The following is a 22,069-nucleotide window of genomic DNA, read 5'->3' as shown; positions in this document are numbered from 1 at the left end:
GAAAACTGAAAAGCTTGTGCTACCCTTTCCATACCAGAAAGGCAGGAGGAAGGTATACACAGAGCAGCACATCAAGGCTCTGAGCTGCTGTTACATCTGAAGGAGAGCAGGGAAAGGGGAGCCTATCTCATGCACCTGCCAAGCTGGGGAGAACCCAGATATGGCACTGCTGTGGTCAGTGTTGTGATTGTGAACTGGAGCTATCACCTCTAAAATTCAGGGAAGCAGAGGCTATCTGTGTTTCACGCGCAGATTTCTAAACTATGTATGGGTTTAAAAAAAGAAGTATCAGTGGAAAGTCTGCTCTTCTGTGTGTACACCGAGGCCCAAAAACAGGATTGTAGCATATAGGTGGCTACACCTGAGCTAACATTAAAATTTCCATCTCAGGTACTGATGATTGTGGGCTGCCACATCAGAGGGTTCAGTGTGACTTTAGTCACACTGCATAGTTAGGCTATTTGTTAAAGGTGAGGTCCAGACTGCAGCAGTTATTTTCTCAGTACCTGGGACTGCCTAGTGTGAAGGTATGTGTACACAAGCTAAGTGCATCTCATTCCCATGGTGGCTCTTAACAGTGTGTTATTTATTCACAAGCTAAGAATATTGTGCAGGAGTTTGGAATCCATTATGTGTAACACTTAAAGTGCCCACAGTGGCCTCTCAAGTCATGAGAGCAATAATTTGGGAGGGGGAGATTATATCTGAAGCATTTACTATTTCTGATAGTGGCTTACAGCTGCTAACAGTGATATTGATCTGATTTCTGAATAGGCTCATGAAGCATGTGGCCCAATGGAAATTGATTCTGCTTTGAATACAGTCCAGACACTCAAAAATGAACTGCAAGACGCGAAGATGGCAGCTGTGGATGGACAGTTAAAACCTCTCCCAGGAGAAACTGTAATTGAGAAAGGATGTTCTTCATTTAAAAACAAACAAAGTTAGCTGTTAAAAATTTTAAGTATTGGAGGCAAAACAAGTCGTGAGGCTTTGGATAATGATGACACTGATAGGATTTTGCACTAATTCTCTTAAAAAGAGTATATATTCCTACTACACCAGAAGCATGTTCTGTAGCAGAATTACTCATAGGACTGCAGGGCCTCCTTCTCTATTGTACAAATTACAATTTAGTAGCAGCAATGTTTCGGTCTTTTCTTGTCACAAAGAATTTCTTTTCAATAGTGACAAAGATGAGAACTCAATAATTCTAAGACTACCAGTCCTGGTAGGCTTAGAAAGTGAAATGTTTCATTTGGCAAAAACCCCCTTCTCCTCAGATGAAGGTATTGATATCTATTGCTAATTATAAAATAGTTTTGTTGTTCATATTAGATAACGTGTTGATTTATTTCATCCTGGACAGGGAAAACATGCTAATCAGGTTTCAGAGAAACTGTGTGTGTGTGTGTTCAGTAGCTGAGGTAAAAGCTTGGGTTTTGTGGAGTGAGGAATTTTTTAATACTGTTTAAAAATAAGTGTGGTTTAGTTGAGCTTAAACAAAGAATTTTGTCCTTTGCAATTTTTCACAGCTTGAGAAATGCGCTCAGGACCTGGGAAGTACATCCAAAGCGGTTGGTTCATCAATGGCCCAGTTGTTAACTTGTGCTGCTCAAGGCAACGAGCACTACACAGGTAGCGTTTTATTCAGAATGTCTCCGCAAAACCTCTGCTTTCCATAAAATACTTAATAGAAGATTTTCTTATCACAGACTACTTAAATCAAGGAATTGCACACTTCTTTTTTTTTTTGGTTTAGTTTTTGGGGTTTTGTTTGTTTGTTTTTTTTTTTTTTAATGCAGGTAGTGAATTGTGGCAAGTTACTAGGAATTGCTAGTGTAAATAATGTGCTTCATAAAAGAATAGTGATAGAAGAGTGTTGCAATCTGCTGTCTGTCTGTATGTAATCAGAATAGATTGAGACATCTGTTGTTTTTGTAAATATATGCCACAACTCTGTGAAGGACAGGACTGAAAAGTAATGCAATTTAAAGGTCATTGCCACTGGAAATGTTGCTATGTCCTTTCAGAAGGTTAAAAGGGTCTTTGGATATTTTTTGAAGCACAGGATGCAAACATACTTGGGAAAGCTTGGTGACGTTTAAAACTGTATCTGTTACTAGATGTTACCAGTTTACATGTATAATGCAGCTAGTCTCTGACTCCTTGATCACATTTGCATAGTTTGAGTTAAAGCCAGCAGGGAATGTGGGCACACAGATTCTCCAATTTGTTTTTGTACCTGTACTTTTAGAAACCAAAAACATCTTAATAAGGAAAATGTTCCTTGCGAGGGGGGAAAAAGGTTTACTCTTAGATGGTAAAATGTTCTGTCTCCTCATTTCTGTAAGAAATGAAAGCTGTTGATGCAAATGCTACTGTAGGATTTTTTAAAATATTACTGATAAAGTGGCATTATGGCAATTACCACTTCATTGGATATAATTGCATCAGGGCTACGTAACTTACAGTTGCTTTCATTTGAGGCAGATGTAATTGCATTAAGACGGCTCGTGTTTCTATCACAGTTATGCAGAAGTTAGCACTGGGTATCTGGCGAAGGAATAAAGATACTTGCAGCTAATATCGAATAACTGAATCTAGCTCTCTTAACATCAAGCTATAAAGGCTGTTTGGGTGGGAAATCCTACAAAGCAATGAGTTCCTTTTCAAAGCTGATATAACTATTTTCTATCTCATACTGTCTTGTTATACAAAAACTGTTGTGTGCTGAAGCAAGCACTGAGTGTTTGCAGGTATTATGACATTCTGCTGTTTCTCTGTGATAAAAATTCTTTACAGCTTATATTCACTATTTCATAATTCCCTCATCTGCAACTGTCACAGTAAGTTTCTTTTCACTTTGTACTGAAAGTCATTGTAGAGGATGAAAGCAGCACCAAATTGAAAGCAAAACAATCAGACCTTTTTATTTTGTGGTGCTGTGATAAATTAAGTCAAACTTAAAAGATACTTACTGGTACTCTAAATAAAGGAAACAAAACATGTGGGTATTTTTCCTGAAATTTTCTTTAAATGAAGAACGTAGAAAGCTCTCTGTGGTTTGTCAAATAGAAAGGTTGTAACTGCAATGTAGGCAGTACTGTTTCTCTGCCTAGCTTGGCTTTACTTTGACATATAATATCACTTGCTTTTCATTATCTTCTAAAGTTTCTGCATTTAAAAATGTTCAGTTGATCAGAAGAGAAAATGTTAAAAGGTACTGGTGTTAAAATGCTAACATGGCTACTTTGTTGGTTGTTTTTGGTTGTGATGTCCCAGCTTTCTAAACATTTCCAATAGGGATATTAGAATGTTCTAATTACTTTTAATGCCTAAATATGGATAACCAAGACGTCTGCTACAGCAGATGTGAACCTTTTCTATAGCTTTCTTTTGGTAGGAATAGCATGATTTTAACGTTATCACTCAAAATATACCACCTCTATTAGTTGCATATGTTGTTGACTAGACTATGTGCTAATTAAGGTATTTTAGAAGGCTATTTTATATTCATTTTCATTAAGGGCTGAATTAAATTTCAAAAATATAAGAATGGGACCATTATTCATAGATTTGTAGGCCTTAGCCCTAGAGCTGATGAATGTCCTATAAATGCTGGCCAGACAGACCACACAAACTAATTTAATGACATCATCTCTGTGACTTCGTTCAGTTATTTTTATGTGCTTGTACTCACAGTAATGTTAGGTTATATTAAGTTGTATCGTCCCTAATTATCTCTTTTAATTTTTTTTAATTGCTTGAACTTAAGCTATTGCTGTGTTTATCTCTAAAAAATCCAAAGTTGCATTTTCAGAACTGGCAAAGACGCTGTGGCTCTGAAGTAATGTACACCATTCTTGCAGCCAATCACTTTGCCCCATAGCTTGGGGTATGAGTTTTTCTTCATTTCCAGGTTTTAGATTTTCTTCTTTTTCAGTGCTTCACTGAGATTTAGTCACTGATGTAGAGCTGTGCCCAGAACGTGGTCTTTGGGGTATAATATTTACCTTATGGCTTACCTTTTTTCTCTAGGCAAATGATGCTGTGTATTTCAAATGTGTTCATGTTTGAAGATTTTCTTTTAAACTGCATTTGCAATGTTATTGCAATGGGATCCCATTTTGCAATGGGATCATTACCTGCAAATTCACCTGTCATAAAATACAAAGATCGTCTTTAAGGGTACTAACAGAATCGTTGATGAAATCTGAACATAGGAGTTGCTGCCAGAGAAACTGCTCAGGCTTTGAAGACTTTGGCTCAGGCAGCACGAGGGGTTGCAGCATCTACTACTGACCCTGTGGCAGCACATGCAATGTTGGATTCAGCAAGGGATGTCATGGAAGGCTCTGCTATGCTGATTCAGGAGGCGAAGCAGGCCTTGGCTGCACCAGGGGATGCAGACAGTCAGCAGAGATTGGCCCAGGTAAGTTGCAACTTGAGCAGCTACATGAATTATCAAACACCTAGTGAAACGCAGCACTGAATAATGAGAGAGAACAACAGAAAATAAGGCTGCAAGGAATGTCAGCTTTCTAGTCCTTCCAGCAACTCTCAGATAGTAACATCATGCTTACATTAAACAATGCAGATGGTGCAAAGTATGGTATTTTAGTCATCTTTTAGAAAAATAAACTTATACAAAGATGCAAACTTATACAAAGTGCTTTTACCCACAGCATATTTGAGTAGGCTGCTTGACTGCAAACATGAAACAACTGTTAAACTGGTCATTATCAAATGAAGGATCTGTATTCATGTTGTATTCAAAAAGTGAATGCATGTTTTCTACACATGTGGCACCACTGCTTTTGAAGACTTTAAGGAGTAACAGGTTCTTTTTTATTGGTTTGAAAAGTTCTATAATTGGCCTGTATTTTCAATAATTTCCTATGAGGAGACATTTGTTTTAATCAGGACTTCGTCTGAAAAAAGTAGCATGCAAAGGATTTCTGTGATTAGTGTATGGTTAACTTCAGGGGCATTCCCTTATCTGCAGTGCTGCAGCCTTTATCCCAGGTGCCAGGAGCAGTTGTGGAGCTGCCCTGCCAACACTATCCTATCAAATGGGTGAGCATAAATAATGACTACTGCTAGACTGCAGGTGAGCAAACCAAGAAAGTTGCAAGCCTCAAAAATAGTCTTGTTAAAGTCAAAATGTAGGAATTGCTAGCTATAGAATGTGCCTCCTATTAGATAAATGACCACTCAAGCCTTTCTCAGTGTGGATGTGTTTACTTATGTGTTGTAGGTGGCAAAAGCCGTGTCTCACTCCTTGAATAACTGTGTGAATTGTCTGCCTGGACAAAAGGATGTGGATGTGGCCTTGAAGAGTATTGGGGAATCTAGCAAGAAGCTCCTTGTTGATTCGGTGAGATGTCTTTTAACATAGACATAAATTTCAGAGAACTGAAAAGCAGATCTAGGTTCCCCATGTGTCAAACTATTATGTAGTAAATGTGCCCTAGGTATACTTCGTATAAGTTTTGTTCTAAGTTTATGTAACTTTAAGTAGCTGCTACTTTGACTGAAATGCTGTTCTTCTAGTTTATGGGAAAGGTAAAATGTGTCTGTGGCTTATGAAGGCAGTGTTAAAGTTGCCATAGATCACCATTAGTTTGATCTTTTGAAAATGCCAGCTGTGACTTAAAATTTTGAAGAATATGAACTTTTGAAAATTATAATGCATCTCCCACCTAGAAGTGATCAGTTCAGTTTAAGGAGCATTGTGGTCAGTCAAAAAATGTTTGGTACATCTATGGTCATTTTTTGCAAGGAGAAGAATTGTTATATTTCTCTTTAACTGCATAAATGTCAAAAAAAACCCCCTTTGTTCACTGGTAATTTGCCAGAAGGTTGTATGATTTGAACAACTTTTTTCTGCACCTACCAGTGATCCTGCTACCCTGTGAACAAAGGAGGAATTGTATTTTGATATGTTTGTGCAATGCCTTTTGGTAAAACCAGGTCAGGAGTTTAGAGTCATTGTGAAGAGCTGCCAGTACTTGTATGGTGTTCTGGAAAGCTTGTCTGTGGAAGTGAATGATGACTTGGAGACCAAAATTCTCCAACTTTTGCCACTGAGTTCATCACTTTGAATTTCGTAGTTGAACCATAAAATAGCTATCGTCATCTCTGTCCCTTGAAAGGTTTACGTACTTGTCTGTCCCTTGAAAGAAACAGCAGAGCTAAGGTCGTTGTATAGATTTCTGGTTGATAGCTGTCCCATAGTTGGACTATTCTGCATTCAGAACTGAATCGCTAGCTGTCCAGTTGCAGTACTCTGTTCTAGCTTGTATGTGAGGCTCACGACTGTATTGCATTTAGTGTTGTTGAATTGTATTGAACTTTCCAGTTGTGAAGGGCTGGTGTAATGTGACAGACAATAAAATACGGCACTTGGTCTCTTATAGCTACCTCCAAGTTCTAAGTCATTTCAAGAAGCTCAGAGTGAACTGAACCAGGCAGCAGCAGACCTGAATCAGTCAGCAGGAGAAGTTGTCCATGCTACACGGGGCCAAAGCGGGGAACTGGCTGCAGCCTCTGGAAAATTCAGTGATGATTTTGATGAATTTCTTGATGCTGGTATTGAAATGGCTGGCCAAGCACAAGTAAGTTTTTCTTATCTTGCTAATTGGGACCAATGGTTATCTTGGGCATAGTATCTTGCAGTGCAGTATCTTGGTTCTCTTGTAGCACAGTACAAGCTAGTGTGAGCTTATCCAAATATGACAGGTGGTGTTTGTTATGAAGCAGTCATCCATAACTGGTTATCCAGAGTGAAGTCAACTCAGCGTTTCCATTTTACGCAGGATACTGGTATTTGTTCCTGTGCCCAATCAGAAATATGACTTCATACTCCTCTGTCTAGTTTGGGCTGTTGACTAATTTGAGCTGTATATCTGAAGGTACAAAGGTGTTCTGAAGCTCTCAAAGTTTATGGGAAAGGTTGCTTCTATTTTGGGTAGAACTACCATGAAGCATAATTTATGTGAATACTGTTCAAAATTTAGCACGTTTCTTTGCTAATTTTCAAACGCTTTAAGTAGAGGGAGGAAAAGATGCATTTAAAATCCAGACTTGATATTGCTCTATGGTGCATGCTGGTAACCTGGTACAGAGTGGAGAAAGCATTTGAAGAGGGCTGGCTAAAATGCCATGGATCCAACAGCAAGTACTTGGACTTCTGTTAAGTGATTTAAAATCTGGCAGAGTTCTATTCTGATTAACTCGGCAGCAATCACGAATGTTGTCACGTATTACCTAGCTTATTCCTAGTAGTCTAGGTACTCATCTGAAGTTGGAGGTGTCTCCTTTGTTTTATCTTACTGGGTTTAGGTGTACTGAATTACACTAATTAGTCATTTGGAGATGATTTAACATAACAAATGTCAGCATATAAAAAAGGGTCATGTACCAGGAGAGCTAGGAGGACTTGCAGAAAAAAGAATCTGCAGACTGTTTTGCCCTAGTTAGTAGGGGGAACTTCCAAGCCTAAGAAATGATTGCTGAAAGAAAACTAGCCAGAAAGTCTTGAGTGTGCCAGTCCTTTGAAGTAATTCATGAAGTGTCTCTATAGAGCAGATGCTTTGTAGATAGAGCTGAGTAGAGAGATCAGACGACTGCTGATTATTCTCCATCAAAACTTAAATCATTCTGGTTCCAGATCCATGAAGTGAGTTAGGCACCAAATATCAGCTGATTCTCTGAAACTGAGTAGGAGTTAGGTACCTGACTATCTTTTGAGCCATGGGCCTCACTGACTTTTAGAATGTTTTGCTTGAGGCAATTAGGTGAAGGCAAAGGTAGAAATGATACTGTGAATAGCTACCTGAAAAGAGAATTCTGGCTGCTGATGACCTTGTGGCCCTTGCCGATTTGCTTATCCTGCTGGCATAGGCATGATAACCATCTTAGTTATTAATGGCTGATCTTTCAAAAGAGAATGCTTTCTGTCTGTGTCTGGTTATTTGGCCTGAACAGAAGCAATACCAGGTATTTTGGATGCCCAGCAAAATGGGGGGGTAGGGAGGAAGCAGAAGTAAATATAGAGTAAAAGCTATTCACATCAGCTGAGTAATATGCAACCTCTTTACATAAAATCCTGGATAGACTGTTAGAAAGATTCACTTGTGATAATGCATTGCTTCCCTGTAGTTGTATGTATATGCAGGTTTTCCTTTTCAAGAAATGGCTTAAATTAAGTAAAAGAACATCCAAGTCAGAATGTTTACCAAAGTAGGCTTATAGAAATGTATTTTCTTGGGATAGAGGACTTTCTGGAAGGATCTTTCTGTGTGAGTAATCCTAGTTAGATGCTAGAGAGCCTGTGGGTTACACAGAGGATGCTAGAATACAGACAGTGTACGCTGTCTGTGGATCAGTTGTGCCAGGCAGAGATGCATGACAGTCTTGACAACAAAAGCATTGTTCAACAAGTAGTAAAGTTTCTCCATTGCTCATTTGTGAATACTGGTATTGTTAGAAACCAAGCTATTTGTTATATGGGTTTCTTTTTCTGTTACGTAAGTGAAGCTAGAGGCACCTGTCCGGGTGAACAGAGGCTTTGGTCCATGTCCTTCTCTGGACTATGGTCCCCTGCATGTCAGTGGTCTCAGCTGGATAAACAAACTGGGTTTCCAGATGTGGTTTTAGCATGCTCTCTTTATTGCAAACTCTGCACTTAATGTTATGCTGCTGTGGCTTTGCAGACTAAAGAGGACCAGATTCAAGTAATAGGTAACCTCAAGAGCATCTCTATGGCTTCCAGCAAGCTGTTACTAGCTGCCAAGTCTCTGTCTGTGGATCCTGGAGCTCCTAATGCCAAGAACCTCTTAGCAGCAGCAGCAAGGTAAGGATGTGTTCCTTGCTTTAGGTTTTCTGAAGATATTTGCTTTTCTCTGTGACATTTATAATGTGTTTATAAATTCTTCTGCTATTGACAGTTAACTGAGTGGTTCGAACCTGCAGTTCTATTTAAATGAAAGTAGGCTGGAGGAAAACTGCTTATTTTGGAGTGATTCCTTAACTGGCATAACTTGTTACCCTTGGTGGAAATAAGAACCAGCAGATGAAGATTTGGCCTGGTTTTTGAAAGGGACTAGTGTGCTTTACCTAATGCTTTTTTACCATCTGTGTTCTGACAAGGCAGTAGCTAACAGCAAGCCTCTCAATCCCTAACAAAGAAAAGAAATTGAATTATGTTCTTATATAGAATGTGCTTAAAAATTATGTTGTGGCTACCTATCACTAGCACTGTGTATGTGTGTGTATGATCAAGAACATGTGAAAGCTTTAGATGCTATGTTTATTTGGTGGAAAATACCCTTACTTTACGGATTCTGTCAACCATACCCTGAATGTCATCTTGTGGACCCTGTTTCTCATTCAAGGTGCTCAGTGTTTATGTGAAAAATAACAACACATTTCAGTGTTTGACTGGATAATCGCCTCTCCTTCACTTTGTCAAATCCTTTTCACAATTTTTTTTCTGAATTAACTTTTAATTCAGTTATCTAAGTTTGTAAATGGAATGTTCAAATATCAAACTGGAAGGGGACTGCTGAAGGACAGATAGACATCACACCTAGAAATGTCAACATTAAATCAGATGAACTCCTGAGATTGTGTGGATGTGACTTATAATACTGTCTTCCAAAATGTTTACACCCACAAAGATTAGCCTAGAGAGGAAGTGAGTCAGTTAAGACTGTTACTTCCTTGGGGACAATGTAGTTGATGTTTGTCCTGGACCTTGAAATCATCCCTTTCTAATAGCAATAACTTTATTTTTAAAAAATAAATCCAGTCCTTTAATAAAGGTCTTCTTAAAGAAGTTATGCTACTTTACTTTGTCATATTTGTTTTAAAAAAAAAATTCAAACATCCATCTTGTCTCCCCAGAAATAAATAGCTTCTAGGAAAATTGTAGGTAATCAAAGGCACACTGCTTAAAAGTGAAGGAGTAGCATAAGCTTTTGTTATTGCTGCAGCATCAGACTGCTACAGATTCTGCTTTTGGCTTGACATATTCCTGTTTGGAGTGTAGACGAAGTTACTGTCCCCAGTGAAGCCCAGCTAGTTTTTAGTTTCTGCCAGGCTGGTATTCCCTCTGTAGAAGCATGTAATAAAAAAAGGGAGACAAGCCATGCAGAGCCTTTAGATGTTCTATTTTGCCATGCTGTTAGCATGTGTATGTTGTGTCTGCATGCATAACACTTTACATAGACATCAGATAACCATGAAAAGTAAACACTGTATCGATTCTCAGTTTGTGTTTAAGACACTAAGGAGACACCCTATTTCCCTTCTCAAATCCTCTGTGGCTTCTTGTGACAAGCTTGCCAGGGCTCTGTTCTCTTTCCCTGCTATGATATGGTCAGGGTCAAGTATTTTTACTTTCTCTCTTCTCATGAAAATGAAAAAAGAGGCACAGCTTCCTTTGCTTCCTGTTTATAAGATGGCTTATCATCTCATTTTTCTCTCATCTTCTACAGTACTGTGAATAACCTTCTTGTATTTTCTTTCCTTTCTTCCCCCTTTGTTCCCGCTATAATAGACACTCCAACTTTTTCAGTAGCTTTGGCCTCCTTGTGGTGACATTTTTGTTGACTTCCTCTGACAGTCTCGTAGGAGTGCAACAGTGGCTGAGTTCCCTGCAGGATCCAAGTATTTATATGCTGTATTGGATGAAAACAAATGTGGCTTTTAGAGTCCTAGCAGTCCTCTCCCACTCTGGTGTTGGTGTTTGAGGGGCCACCTTCCTGGTTCTACTGCTTCCAAATAATTTTAAAAGTAATGCTTGTACATTGGGTGTGTTCCTGGATCCCAGTACCTGGTGTATAGTAATGATATTCATGAGACCACATTGCATCCTCTACAAAGCTGACAATTCTAGTCCATGATCAAGTTTGGGTTTTTTTTCTTTAATCACTGATATTCTCTGAGTAAATGTACATTGTATTTCTTAGATTAAAATCAACAGCGGACAAGATAGTTTCTCTGCAAGAAACTTGCAAGAAACTTCTTTCTTGCAAGAAGTTTCTCTGGGAGTGAACAGAACCTTCCATTTTTGCCATCTATTCATATGTCTGTATGCAATGACATTTTTCGGATGCATAGAAATCACTGATGTTCAGGAGGCTGAAAATCCATCATTTGTATTGATGTTATGTTGGTGAAGCCATGCATGTTGTTTTTCAGAGACAGGTAGTAATTGTAAAAATATTTGTGTATATACACACACGTTGACTCTGAGAATATCAATGATTAGTTATAGAAAAAAACAAACTTGATAACAGACTATATAAATATATAGCAGGACTACGTGTGTATAATGCAGTATGCCAGACAGGACACAAGACATAGATATGTAACAGTCCTAAAAGGCAGAGGAAGTCAGGAAAAATGGCTCCACAAGGACACCAAAGCTACTGAAAAGAATAGGAGTCTCAGTTAAACAAATAGGTCTATTAGTTTCCATTCTTTTTGCCCTGGAATTAAACATAAAACCTGGTGTATATGTAATAAGCACATCCTGTTTCCTTTTGTAACAGTATGATATTGTCCATCTAGGTAATCATGTTATTGATGTTACTGATCATGTTATCAAGTGCCAGTTTTCTTAAAGAGAAAATAATCCAAATGCCATGCAGAGTTTTCAAGGCCAGAGGAAAGCATATTCTCCATACACTCCGATTTTACACACCTTCTAATTTGCCATGAGAAACAACACAAAAAATTTGCATTCCACTATAATGTCACACTACAAGCTAAGTTTCTGCAAATTGGTGACAACATGCCTACCTATAGAAAATGATTGTTGATTAATAACAATGAACAGCAGACTTCTACTTCCTCATGCAAAGCCTCCTCTTCTAGACGCTACTTTCCTGGGTGGTTAGCTGTTAGTCTACAATGAACGTAGTCATAATGAATTTTGCTTAATGTCAGAGCATTCCTCAGAAACACAAATAGTGACCATATTGTGTGTCAGATTGAGCCTGTGTTCAAGAGCACCAGAACTGTGAACTCCCATAGAAACATAATGCAAAAATATCTTGTTCTCTGTGGATTTAAACTTAAGGGAGCTGAGGCATGTTGACTCAGGGAATATCAATGATTATTTAAAGAGAAAAATAACCAACTTGAAACAGACTATAGAAATATATAGCAGGATTATATATGTGTGTGTGTAATACAGTATGTCAGACAAGGCACAAGACTTTGCTAGCAAAGGGTATATAATATAACTTTACATTCAAACATTTTTTGACATACTGGCCACTTGTTTCTGTGTCTTTTCAGACTCCTGGGATGCTAGTTGAGAATTGATTCAGTTAATATCAGACCTATCAACTAAGTTATGTCACTATGCTAGTGTAGTGGGTTGACCTTGGCCCGCTGCCAGATGGTGGCTTGCCCTTTCTTAACGATGTTTTCCCATGGGTGCCACCAGCTTGGCTGCTGGGCTCAGCTGTGTCCTGTGGTGGGTCTGTTGGAGCCGTCTGGAACCAGCAGTGCCTGGCATGGGGCAGCCCCTGGCCTCTTTTCACAGAGGCCACCCCCCCAGCCAAAACCTTGCCACAGACACCCAATACACTTGTTGCTGTGAGATGAAGCTTGTGTTTTTTCTGGACTAACTTCTCAATTGTTTGCACTGAAGGGATAGATTTTCAGGTGTGGATCACTATCAAATGCTTTAGTGAGAATGTTTTTGCTCCTATGAAGCTTGTTAAAGAAGAGGTCTCTAAGTGAACTGTTTAACATACAGTTAATCCCCAAACACTGAAAAGAAAAAATGTAGTAGAACATCAAAGTTTTAAATCTTTATGCAGCATATAGTTAATGAAACAAAAGTTTTAATTAGAGGAATAGTTTAACTTTAAAATACACCTTTTTTCCTCCTACTCTCCCTAGAGCTGTGACTGAGAGTATAAACCAGCTCATCACGCTGTGCACCCAGCAAGCTCCCGGGCAGAAGGAATGTGATAATGCACTCAGAGAACTGGAGGTATTACTACATTTCAAAAGTTCTTATGAATACAAATGGGCCCCAAATGTTTGTTTTCTTTGTCCGATTAGCTGCTGTCACTGTCTTCTCACTTGGTATCTGTGGCAGGGATTTTAACTGCATACAAGGTAAGCATAGAACCTCTGTGAACATCTTGTAGTTTTGGCCAGAATGAAATTTGCTGTCCTGTCCCCATCTCCTCTTCCCTGCCTCTCAAAAGGTACAGTTCAGTCCTTATTATCCATACTTACTGTGAATTAAGGAAGAATCATGATGAGATGGACACTCCCACTACCAGCAGTGCACTGGAAGGAGCTCCAGTATCTTGATTTTCCTGCTTATAGGATGCTGTTACTGATATCCCACTTTAGGATGACATTTACCATCTGTTAACCTGTCGCTCCCTGCCATTTCTTAGTGTAGATTTTTGATGCCTGGTATCTGCTTTGTTACAGCCAAGCTGATATGATATGTGTGTCAATACAGGTTTTTGCAAGGTACGTTCTGGTTCATGAGTGAAACATTTGGCTGGCTAAATAGTAGGTAGCAGGTCAGTTGAAAGACCTAATTCTAAGGCTGTGCACTGATCACAGAGACAGCTGCTTAAAATAGTAGGAAATAGCATCTTTTAATTAAACTAGATGTTTGTTTTCTGTCAAGGTCAGAATATCAAGGGATGACTGGCCTGTGTAGAGAACAGAAAACTCCTTCAAGCTTTTTATTTCTACCCCTTGGTATCAAAAGGATACGAAGGTCATTGCAGTGCATTCCAGCATATTGTGAGCTTTTGTAATATGCAAGTCCACAGTCATCATCCCAAAATATTGGTAGGAGTTTGCCTAGGAGCTGCTTTGTACTTCTGAATTCTTAGCTTCTTGAGCTCAGAAGTGTTCTCCCCTTGGTTAAAAGGAGTGGCAGCAAGTCCAAATAATAGAAAGAGAAAACTGGAAATTGGGCTGTAATGTAATGGCTGCCTGAAATCACTGCAGAATGTAGGGGTGGAGCAAGCAGGGGGAATTCAGCACTATTTCTCAGGACTTCCTGAAAGGGTTATGGGAAGAGCTGCAATTAATCTGCAAAACAGCAGGGATGTGAAAGGTCAGAATTCCCAGCTAATGAGCCACAGAAAACTGAGAGCTCCAGGGAGAAATGTAGGGCAGAACAGCCTTAAGGAGCCATTGCGGAGGGTTCTGTGCCAATAGCATGGCTTGCATGAATTGCAAGCAGAGCCCAAGAAGGGCAGAAGAAGATCTGTAGTGTCTTGAACTTCAGGAAACATTTGTCTGACAGGGACAGTTAGGTGAGAAAGGCCTTAGATTAATTTCTGAGAAAAGGGAAACTGAGGCAAAACTACATAGTCCTGAAACCAGACTGGAGACTGGTATCAAAGTGACCCGAGGAACCTATCAAATTTTGGGGAAAGCATTTTTAGTAGTCTTAACTTTCAATTTCTCTTTACAATGATCAGGCTCTTACCTCTTCCCTTCGTTTTCCAAATTCATTGCCTACTATTTCTAGTCTTCCCAAGGCTTCTTAAAAGTACTAAAAAGTGTTTTTTCTGTAGATAGAGTGTGTCTCAGGTTGGATTTGATAGACTGTTGGTATGCTCTGTAGTCTTCCCTGGAGACTCTGGAAAACTGTGTTTAGAGGGGACCTTACTGTGTGACCTCCAATGCGATAGCTAAACTTGTGCAGAATTTCAGCTGAAAGGATTAACAAAGGTGTTACAGTAATAGCAAATAGATGTCAGTGGGAAGTTGTGCTGTCTTGTGTTTCGCTATTCTGTTCCCTTATGTTCCGAGGGCTTCTGTCTCCATAGTAGTGCAAGTACTGCAGGAACATTGTTTGTTTTACAAGTTGTTATTTAAAGATGGAGCACGACAATGAAGAGTTGCTGCAATGTCTGTGAGAACTGAGAAAGAGATAAGAGGCAGATGGAAACTGTTTTCTAGATATGACTTCTTCCTTACATCACCTTGTTCTCCCAGTTTAATTGCTGTAAGACTTTAAGTTAGACTGTAGCTTTTAAAAAGCAATAGCTGAGCTGTTAAAAATATTGTAGGTGTGTCAAAGTTAGGAGTTTAGTATGAGAAAAGTCTGAGGGTTTAAAATCATGCCTAGATTTCCTTCAGGTGGAAGGCAAACATCAGATATATATGTTAGTATCTTTCTATAGTTACTCATTTCACTTTAATCAGAAAGATTAAAAGTCTTTTCTACCTGATGTTTGGCAGAAAATAGTGTTCCTTCAAACGGAAAAGGCATATTGCAGATTTTTTGCGTATGAGAGAATTAGTCTCCTGCATTTTACAGCTTTTTACAAGTTTTGTTATCTAAATGCATTGATTCTTCTCAGTGAATATGTGACTGACTTTCACGTTGTTATTTCCAGAAATCAGAATCACCTCAGAAAAAGAAATTAAACCCAACTAGTATATGTAGTTTTCTGGCAGAGGGAGCTATGTTGGTGGAATCTGTTGACAGTAGTAAGAGGCAGGCAGGTGGCTGACTTGCACTTAGTTTGGCAGCCCTTTGTGTCTCTAGACAGTAGTCAACAAATGGTAGCTGGTTTTCCTATTGCTCTTGTAATTCCATTTATGAAATGTAAAATAGTACTGAAAACATGTATTAGACTGTTGACAACTGACAGAAAACCAGACTACCTCATGTCAGCCGAGCATTGCTAACTGACCTTAAATCACTCCTCACAAACACAAGGTAAACCACATTAGCCTATACTTCCAACAGATTCGTGGTGCACAATATGTAGTTACTGCAGTTCAGTTAATGTAGGGTAGCATTTAATGTGTAGCACGCTCATCTGTATATGAGCCCTCGGTGAGTGTGTACTTTTGTCTGCTTGCTGGAGACAAAAGTTGTAAGATTACACTGGTATAAGCAGGATAGTTGTGATGGTCTATGATGTTATCAGCTCAGTATTTCAGGCTCTGTCAATAATCAGAATATCTTTCATTATTTCAGACAGTTAAGGGAATGCTGGATAACCCCAATGAACCTGTGAGCGATCTCTCATATTTTGATTGTATTGAGGGCGTAATGGAAAACTCAAAGGTAATTTCCTTTTCCCACCTCTCTGCCAATTGTAAAGTGTGTTTTGATTATTGGAAGTTTCCACATGCACATCAAACATGTTAGAAACACAGCATGGTGTTTATAGCTAAAATGTATGCTGCATTCCTTGATAAAACTCAGCCTGATATAGGTCTCTTAGAGGGTGATTTCAGTTTTTGGTGACTTGGAAGGCATATTGCCTCGGTAAGAAGTTTTTAATTAAGTGACTGGTATGCAATGCCGTTAAAGTTTCTCCCCCCCCTCTCCCTTCCTCTCCTGTGAATTAGACAGCATGTCATACTTTCATGATATATTTTGACTGCAGCTGTGTTAGGACAGCCCAAAGTGTAAATGGGAGGCTTGGCAATGAAATATTGTTGTATTGTTCTGTGCAAAACAGCTTAGAGAAATGTCTGAGCAGTCCACATATTCCAGCACATCAGAAAATCTGTGTGAAATCTCTAAAGTTATTTTTAAACATACCATGCTATACATCTTTCTTTGAAGCTTTGCTTTTGGTGTCCTTATTATTTGATGTGTTGGAATTGTCTCAGATCCTTCCTTCTCTAAAAGAGAAAGTGCTTAATGGATGTGCATGTCATCTTGCATCTAATGTTCTACTGCAGTCAGGTCTTGTTTTGAATTTTAAAAGAAAATAAACTTAATTCAGTGGGAGATACTGTGGGAATTAATGTGTATTCTGACATTCAGATGGTTCCAGCAGACTAGATGCAATTTCATTTCCACTGAGTTTCAGTGAGTTTGGGGGCAAAGAAGATCCCAGATGTGTCGACAGCAGCTGTGGAATTGGTTGTCATGTTCTGCAGTCTGTGAAATGTACCTAGCGCCAGACGAGCTGTGATGACTAGTGGATGATAGCAAAAATAATGAGGGTTAATTCTGTATCCTCGTAGTCATTTGCGCTACAATAGTGTTTATGCAGTGTCAATCCAGTGTTGATCCGCATGCCTTATCCCTTACGCCACACAGAGGAACGAGCCCAATTCAGTGAAGTCGTTAACTAGCTAAAATTTCTGGAAGCCAAGTCAAAGAGGTTTGTTGGCCAGAACTGGCTCAAGGCCAGGAAACACTTGCCTTTGAGTGGCAGGGAAGCATATTGGGAAGGTAACTTTCTTTTTTAATTTCTGAGGTTCTTGGAGAATCAATGGCGGGCATTTCCCAGAATGCAAAAACTGGGGATCTTTTAGTCTTTGGAGAATGTGTTGGAGTTGCATCCAAGGCTCTTTGTGGCCTCACAGAGGCAGCAGCTCAGGTAAGCTACTGAAGTCTGTAACGCAAGTATATGTTTTTATTTTTTTAGAAAGCTCATATTGTGCACGTGTAAATCTGAGATTCATTTCCTTGTGGCCAAACAAATGATGACCTTGTACTACGTGGCGTGCTTTGTGTAGATCCACAGAAATTGTGCATACACTGCTGTACATTGTGGAAGCAGCAGAGTGCAATAACATGCATATTTTATAAGGAAGGGAAATGACATCAAGAAGGAAACTTTTCTGGGGATAAAGCAAATGTCAGAGCTGCAGCATATGGAATTCATATTTGCAGCTCAAGCTCTGAACTATTACATCATAGAGAAATGCAGAAAAAACAGCCACAGTTAAAATTAATGAATCAAGTTTGACTTAGTTTGTAAAAATTCATAAGGAGCACTACTAAGTTCAGAGATTTTAAATAATAAGCAACCTGTTTCGGCTCTTCAGATACTTTTGGAATAACTGAAATTCTTAAGCTACTACAACAATAGTCTGGAACTGGTCGCTGTGGTTTTATCAATCTGATAACTGGGTGACTTGAACTCTTGAAAGCTGATACAGCCTCTTCAGTGAAGGATTTGGCTGTGGGGGATCATGCTTTGCATCTGGAAACTGCTTCTTGATTTCCCCAAATATGGAATGTCTCAGTTGGGACTTAATCTCCTCCACATCTAACCTGCGTTGCCTTACTTGGCATATCAAGGTGACAGATAATTGTATCTGTAATGGAAATTCATCAAGAAATCTTCAGATACTGCTTTGACAGTTCAGACAATTCCTCCTTGTTGAGAGGCATAAAACTTTTATTTAGTTGAGAAAGAAAGAAAGTTTGGCTATCAGACATCTTGAGCTGCAGTGAGACCAGCAACTGCAGACTTGATGGGTCCTACACTCAGCAGTAGTGCATTTGCTGTGAATTGGTTTTCTAGTCAGGCTTGACGAAAACCCTCACCACCTCCAACTGTGGCTAATCCAGTAAATAATTTGCTGATGCTTGTGACTATTAAAGCTCTTTCTATTGGCTATGCAAGTGAAAAATAATGTTTCCGGGGATACCAGCTGCATAAACAGTGGAGAGTTTTGTTTTGACTAAATACATTTCACAAGTGTAAAGGGTAAGTGTTCTTGGTTTCAGAGGATGCTGGAGATTTATTACTAAAAAAAAATGGTAATAGTACTTCATAGTATAATTTCTGGATAATCTCTGACCACCATGTGGTATGACATATGGCAAGCTTATCAAAGAACCAAGACGGATTTAGCATTGTTTCTTAGGATTGTTTTCTTCCTTCCTCCATTTCTAGGCTGCATACCTGGTTGGCATCTCAGATCCGAACAGTCAGGCTGGTCAGCAGGGTCTTGTTGACCCAATTCAATTTGCCAGAGCCAATCAAGCAATCCAGATGGCTTGCCAGAATTTGGTAGATCCAGCAAGCAGCCCATCACAGGTGATTCCAGAGGATTGCAGTGAGGCAGTCATTGTTAGGACATGTGACTTCGCTTTATTTGTGACCAAGGAGTTCTGGTTTGAAACTGTTGCATGGCTTTGAACTCCAACTTTGCAGAGCTAGAGTATAGTAACTGTCATGCTCCTTTGACAATCTGCTTGGTTTGTGCCATCTATTTTTACAGGTATTATCAGCTGCCACAATTGTGGCCAAACATACTTCTGCTTTGTGCAATGCTTGTCGCATTGCTTCATCAAAGACAGCAAATCCTGTTGCCAAGAGACACTTTGTGCAGTCTGCCAAGGAAGTTGCAAACAGCACTGCTAACCTGGTTAAAACTATCAAGGTACAAATGCTGCTTAATTGTGCTTCCTTCTTCCTTTGTGTTTTTATTTCTTTTTTTTTTTCCCCTGTTGAGACAGAATCAGAACAGTTAGAAAAATCTTTTTACCTTCTGTGACACGTATGGTTTAAGAAATCATTAATTACATTTTTGAAGACCTGAATTGGAAAACACATTCGGTGGTATAACTGTGTCGTAGTCAAGATGGAAAGAATAGGGTAATACTAGTGTTAGGAGAGACAGCTGGCCCATCCAGTATGAGACACCTCTGTGTTGATGTACTTAATGAGCTTGCACCATGAGAATAATTTGCAAACAACTGAATGTGAAGGTTTTTAATGGTGTTACATTGCTCAGTATCTGGAGGTTTGTGGAGGTATTTCTGACAGCTTTCCCATGTTTATAAAAGAAAAATAAAGAAACAAATAACACTGGGGACCAAACAGAAGCCATTTATGTTGCTGCTGTTTAATAGTCTCCTGTTAATAGTAATCTTTTATTTTCCAGATACCTGCCTGCAATTTGGCAGGAGGTAACTTTTCCTCATGCAAGCAGAAATAATACTTGTTAAGCCGTAGAGGACTCAGGATTCTAAACCTTTCTGGAAGCCATTAGCTGGTCTGCTACTGGAAGTCTTTTAAAATAATTAGGCTCTTAGGACTGGAAGGTTCTATTACGTTACAGAGAAGGTCCTTCATATTGAAATCTCTCCTACGAGATTATGAAAGAGATCAGTTGACTTATGTGAAAATGAGAGCAATAAATTACTGGTTTGCCTAAAAAAAAAATAAAATTAAAACAGCCTATAGGAAAGAACCACCTTGTCAGCCACTTCCACACTTTGGAGCGTGAGGTGCTGAGACACTATTTATGAGAGTCACCAGAGTGCAATGATATAAGACCTTTATTTAGTCTTGTGAAGCAAAGCAGCAGTTTTGAGTTTAGGGTCAATAACCAGCTAACTAAAGAAACACATGCTTAAAGGATCACATTCCTTGCATCAGCCTTTTTTGTGGAGGAACTTTCACATGTCATAAGCACACAACAGTTTAAAACTATGAAGAGTTAAACCATCTTCCTTCAATTTTGCAAAGAAACCCATTCAGACAGAACTCAATCATGATTTAATTTCCAGGCCCTGGATGGTGATTTCTCTGAAGAGAACCGCAACAAGTGCAGAATTGCTACTGCACCTTTGATAGAGGCTGTGGAAAATCTGACAGCGTTTGCTTCAAATCCAGAATTTGTCAGCATACCAGCACAGATCAGCACTGAGGTAAGGCAGGATGTTGCACTTCCACCCTGAAAAATTTGAAAATGTTTAATTAATAATGTGTCGGGAGAGAGGAAGTGAGTGTAAAGACTGACCCCGAAATGTGTCTCTGTGTTCCTGGGTGTACATAGGGCATTCTGCTGTCTTTCGCTTAACCTCTGACCTTGAATTTTGCACCAGTAGGATAAAACTACTTAGGCTGCAGTAAGCGCTGCCAGTCTCCTGTTAGTAAAGTGATACAGTGCAGGTGACTCGCATGTCTTGTTAGCTGGATTCTTCCATGTGATAAAGTAATAAATATCCCTTTTTCCCTCAAGAGCAGCTTTAAAAAATGGAACCTAATTAGTTCTGAAAAGGACTGAAGGGACGTTGCTGGGGTTTTTCCCTTCCAAAAATGATAACAAGGAGGAGGTTTTCTGGGAAGAATAACTTTCTGTGGGCCTTCTGTATTTTTTCCTGAATTCTCCATCCTCAACCCCTGTAACTACAACAGAATAGTATTTAAAGTAACTAATAAAGGGTTTTTTTGGGGGGGAGGGGGAGGAATAATAAAATAAATCCTTCAAGCTTCATAAAAGCTTGGAAGTAGAGGTCACGTGTCGTTACTTACTCTCCAACTGCTCCTTCCTGCTTTTGGCAGCCTCCATTCCAGCTGGCAATATCAGGTGATGCAGTAACTGTTGCAATCTTAAATTTGTGGCACTGTAACTGAAATTTAAGCCTGTCTTCTAGGCCTGTGGTTTACCAGATTACTGGCAATAAAATAGATACAGAGATGATGACCCAATTAGAGTGTCGTAGTCCAACTAATTCCTTGGAAAAGAGCACACTTAGTTGGATCTTGCAAGTTTTGTAACAAATAGAGTTTATTTTCCATGATATGTCCGTAGTCTATGATTAGACAAGTGTTATTGTTTTCTCCTGTTTCTCAGCTGGATGGTGCCTTTCTAAACTTGAAAAGTGTTTCTTAAGTATGTTACAGAGAAAACAGTTGGACCATGATGATTTTAGTACTATTTCCGTCTTGACTGTCTGTGAATACGATAGTATGATATGAGAAATGATAATGCCATTTTAATGCTGTTAATTAAAGAGATTTTTAGGAATATAAAGTGTGGATGAACTCAAATAATTATTTAAATGTTCTTTGTGTTCTTGTACCTTTCTGACCACAGGGATCGCGAGCACAGGAACCAATTCTAGTTTCTGCTAAAACAATGTTGGAGAGCTCGTCTTTATTGATCAAAACTGCTCGTTCTCTGGCTATCAATCCAAAAGACCCTCCTACATGGTCTGTACTAGCTGGGCATTCCCATACTGTCTCAGATTCTATCAAGAGTCTAATCACCTCTATCAGGTATGTCTTCTGTAGTAACTTTTTTGTGTCCGCATTTAAGCCGTAATAATTGAGCAGCCGTTCGTAAATAATAATACCATACAGCTAGTAGCACTGTGGTATTTTTCTCTAATGGAAATTATTTATTCTGTGATGCACAATATCTCCCCAGCTATGCGGGGTGTTTAATCATAATTCATGACTGCAGCACTCTGCAGCATAGGGTTGTTCTTTGTTTTATTCTGTTCTCCTTCCCTGGTCCACCTCCGATTCAGTTTAAGGTAAACGTAGTAGAGAAC

The 22,069-nt window shown here is 39.1% G+C and overlaps 1 protein-coding gene across 9 annotated transcripts in view; it reads left to right on the top strand.

Annotated features, from left to right (window-relative positions):
• Positions 1 to 22,069, top strand: part of TLN2 (talin 2) — a 221,293-nt gene that overhangs the window by 143,935 nt on the left and 55,289 nt on the right. For all 9 annotated transcript variants that reach the window (XM_075505789.1, XM_075505793.1, XM_075505792.1 and 6 more), the window contains 13 exons: positions 775 to 903; positions 1,536 to 1,638; positions 4,227 to 4,435; positions 5,261 to 5,380; positions 6,423 to 6,620; positions 8,721 to 8,860; positions 12,928 to 13,021; positions 16,004 to 16,093; positions 17,244 to 17,366; positions 18,675 to 18,818; positions 19,003 to 19,164; positions 20,297 to 20,437; positions 21,610 to 21,791. In XM_075505789.1, the coding sequence (XP_075361904.1) occupies positions 775 to 903; positions 1,536 to 1,638; positions 4,227 to 4,435; positions 5,261 to 5,380; positions 6,423 to 6,620; positions 8,721 to 8,860; positions 12,928 to 13,021; positions 16,004 to 16,093; positions 17,244 to 17,366; positions 18,675 to 18,818; positions 19,003 to 19,164; positions 20,297 to 20,437; positions 21,610 to 21,791 (1,835 nt within the window). The remainder of the gene's footprint in view (positions 1 to 774; positions 904 to 1,535; positions 1,639 to 4,226; positions 4,436 to 5,260; positions 5,381 to 6,422; positions 6,621 to 8,720; positions 8,861 to 12,927; positions 13,022 to 16,003; positions 16,094 to 17,243; positions 17,367 to 18,674; positions 18,819 to 19,002; positions 19,165 to 20,296; positions 20,438 to 21,609; positions 21,792 to 22,069) is intronic.

Source organism: Mycteria americana, chromosome 6 (genome assembly GCF_035582795.1).
Source record: "Mycteria americana isolate JAX WOST 10 ecotype Jacksonville Zoo and Gardens chromosome 6, USCA_MyAme_1.0, whole genome shotgun sequence".
Classification (NCBI taxonomy): Eukaryota; Metazoa; Chordata; class Aves; order Ciconiiformes; family Ciconiidae; genus Mycteria; species Mycteria americana.
The sequence above is the reverse complement of the archived record's forward strand: the minus strand, read 5'-3'. Positions and strand labels throughout refer to the sequence as shown.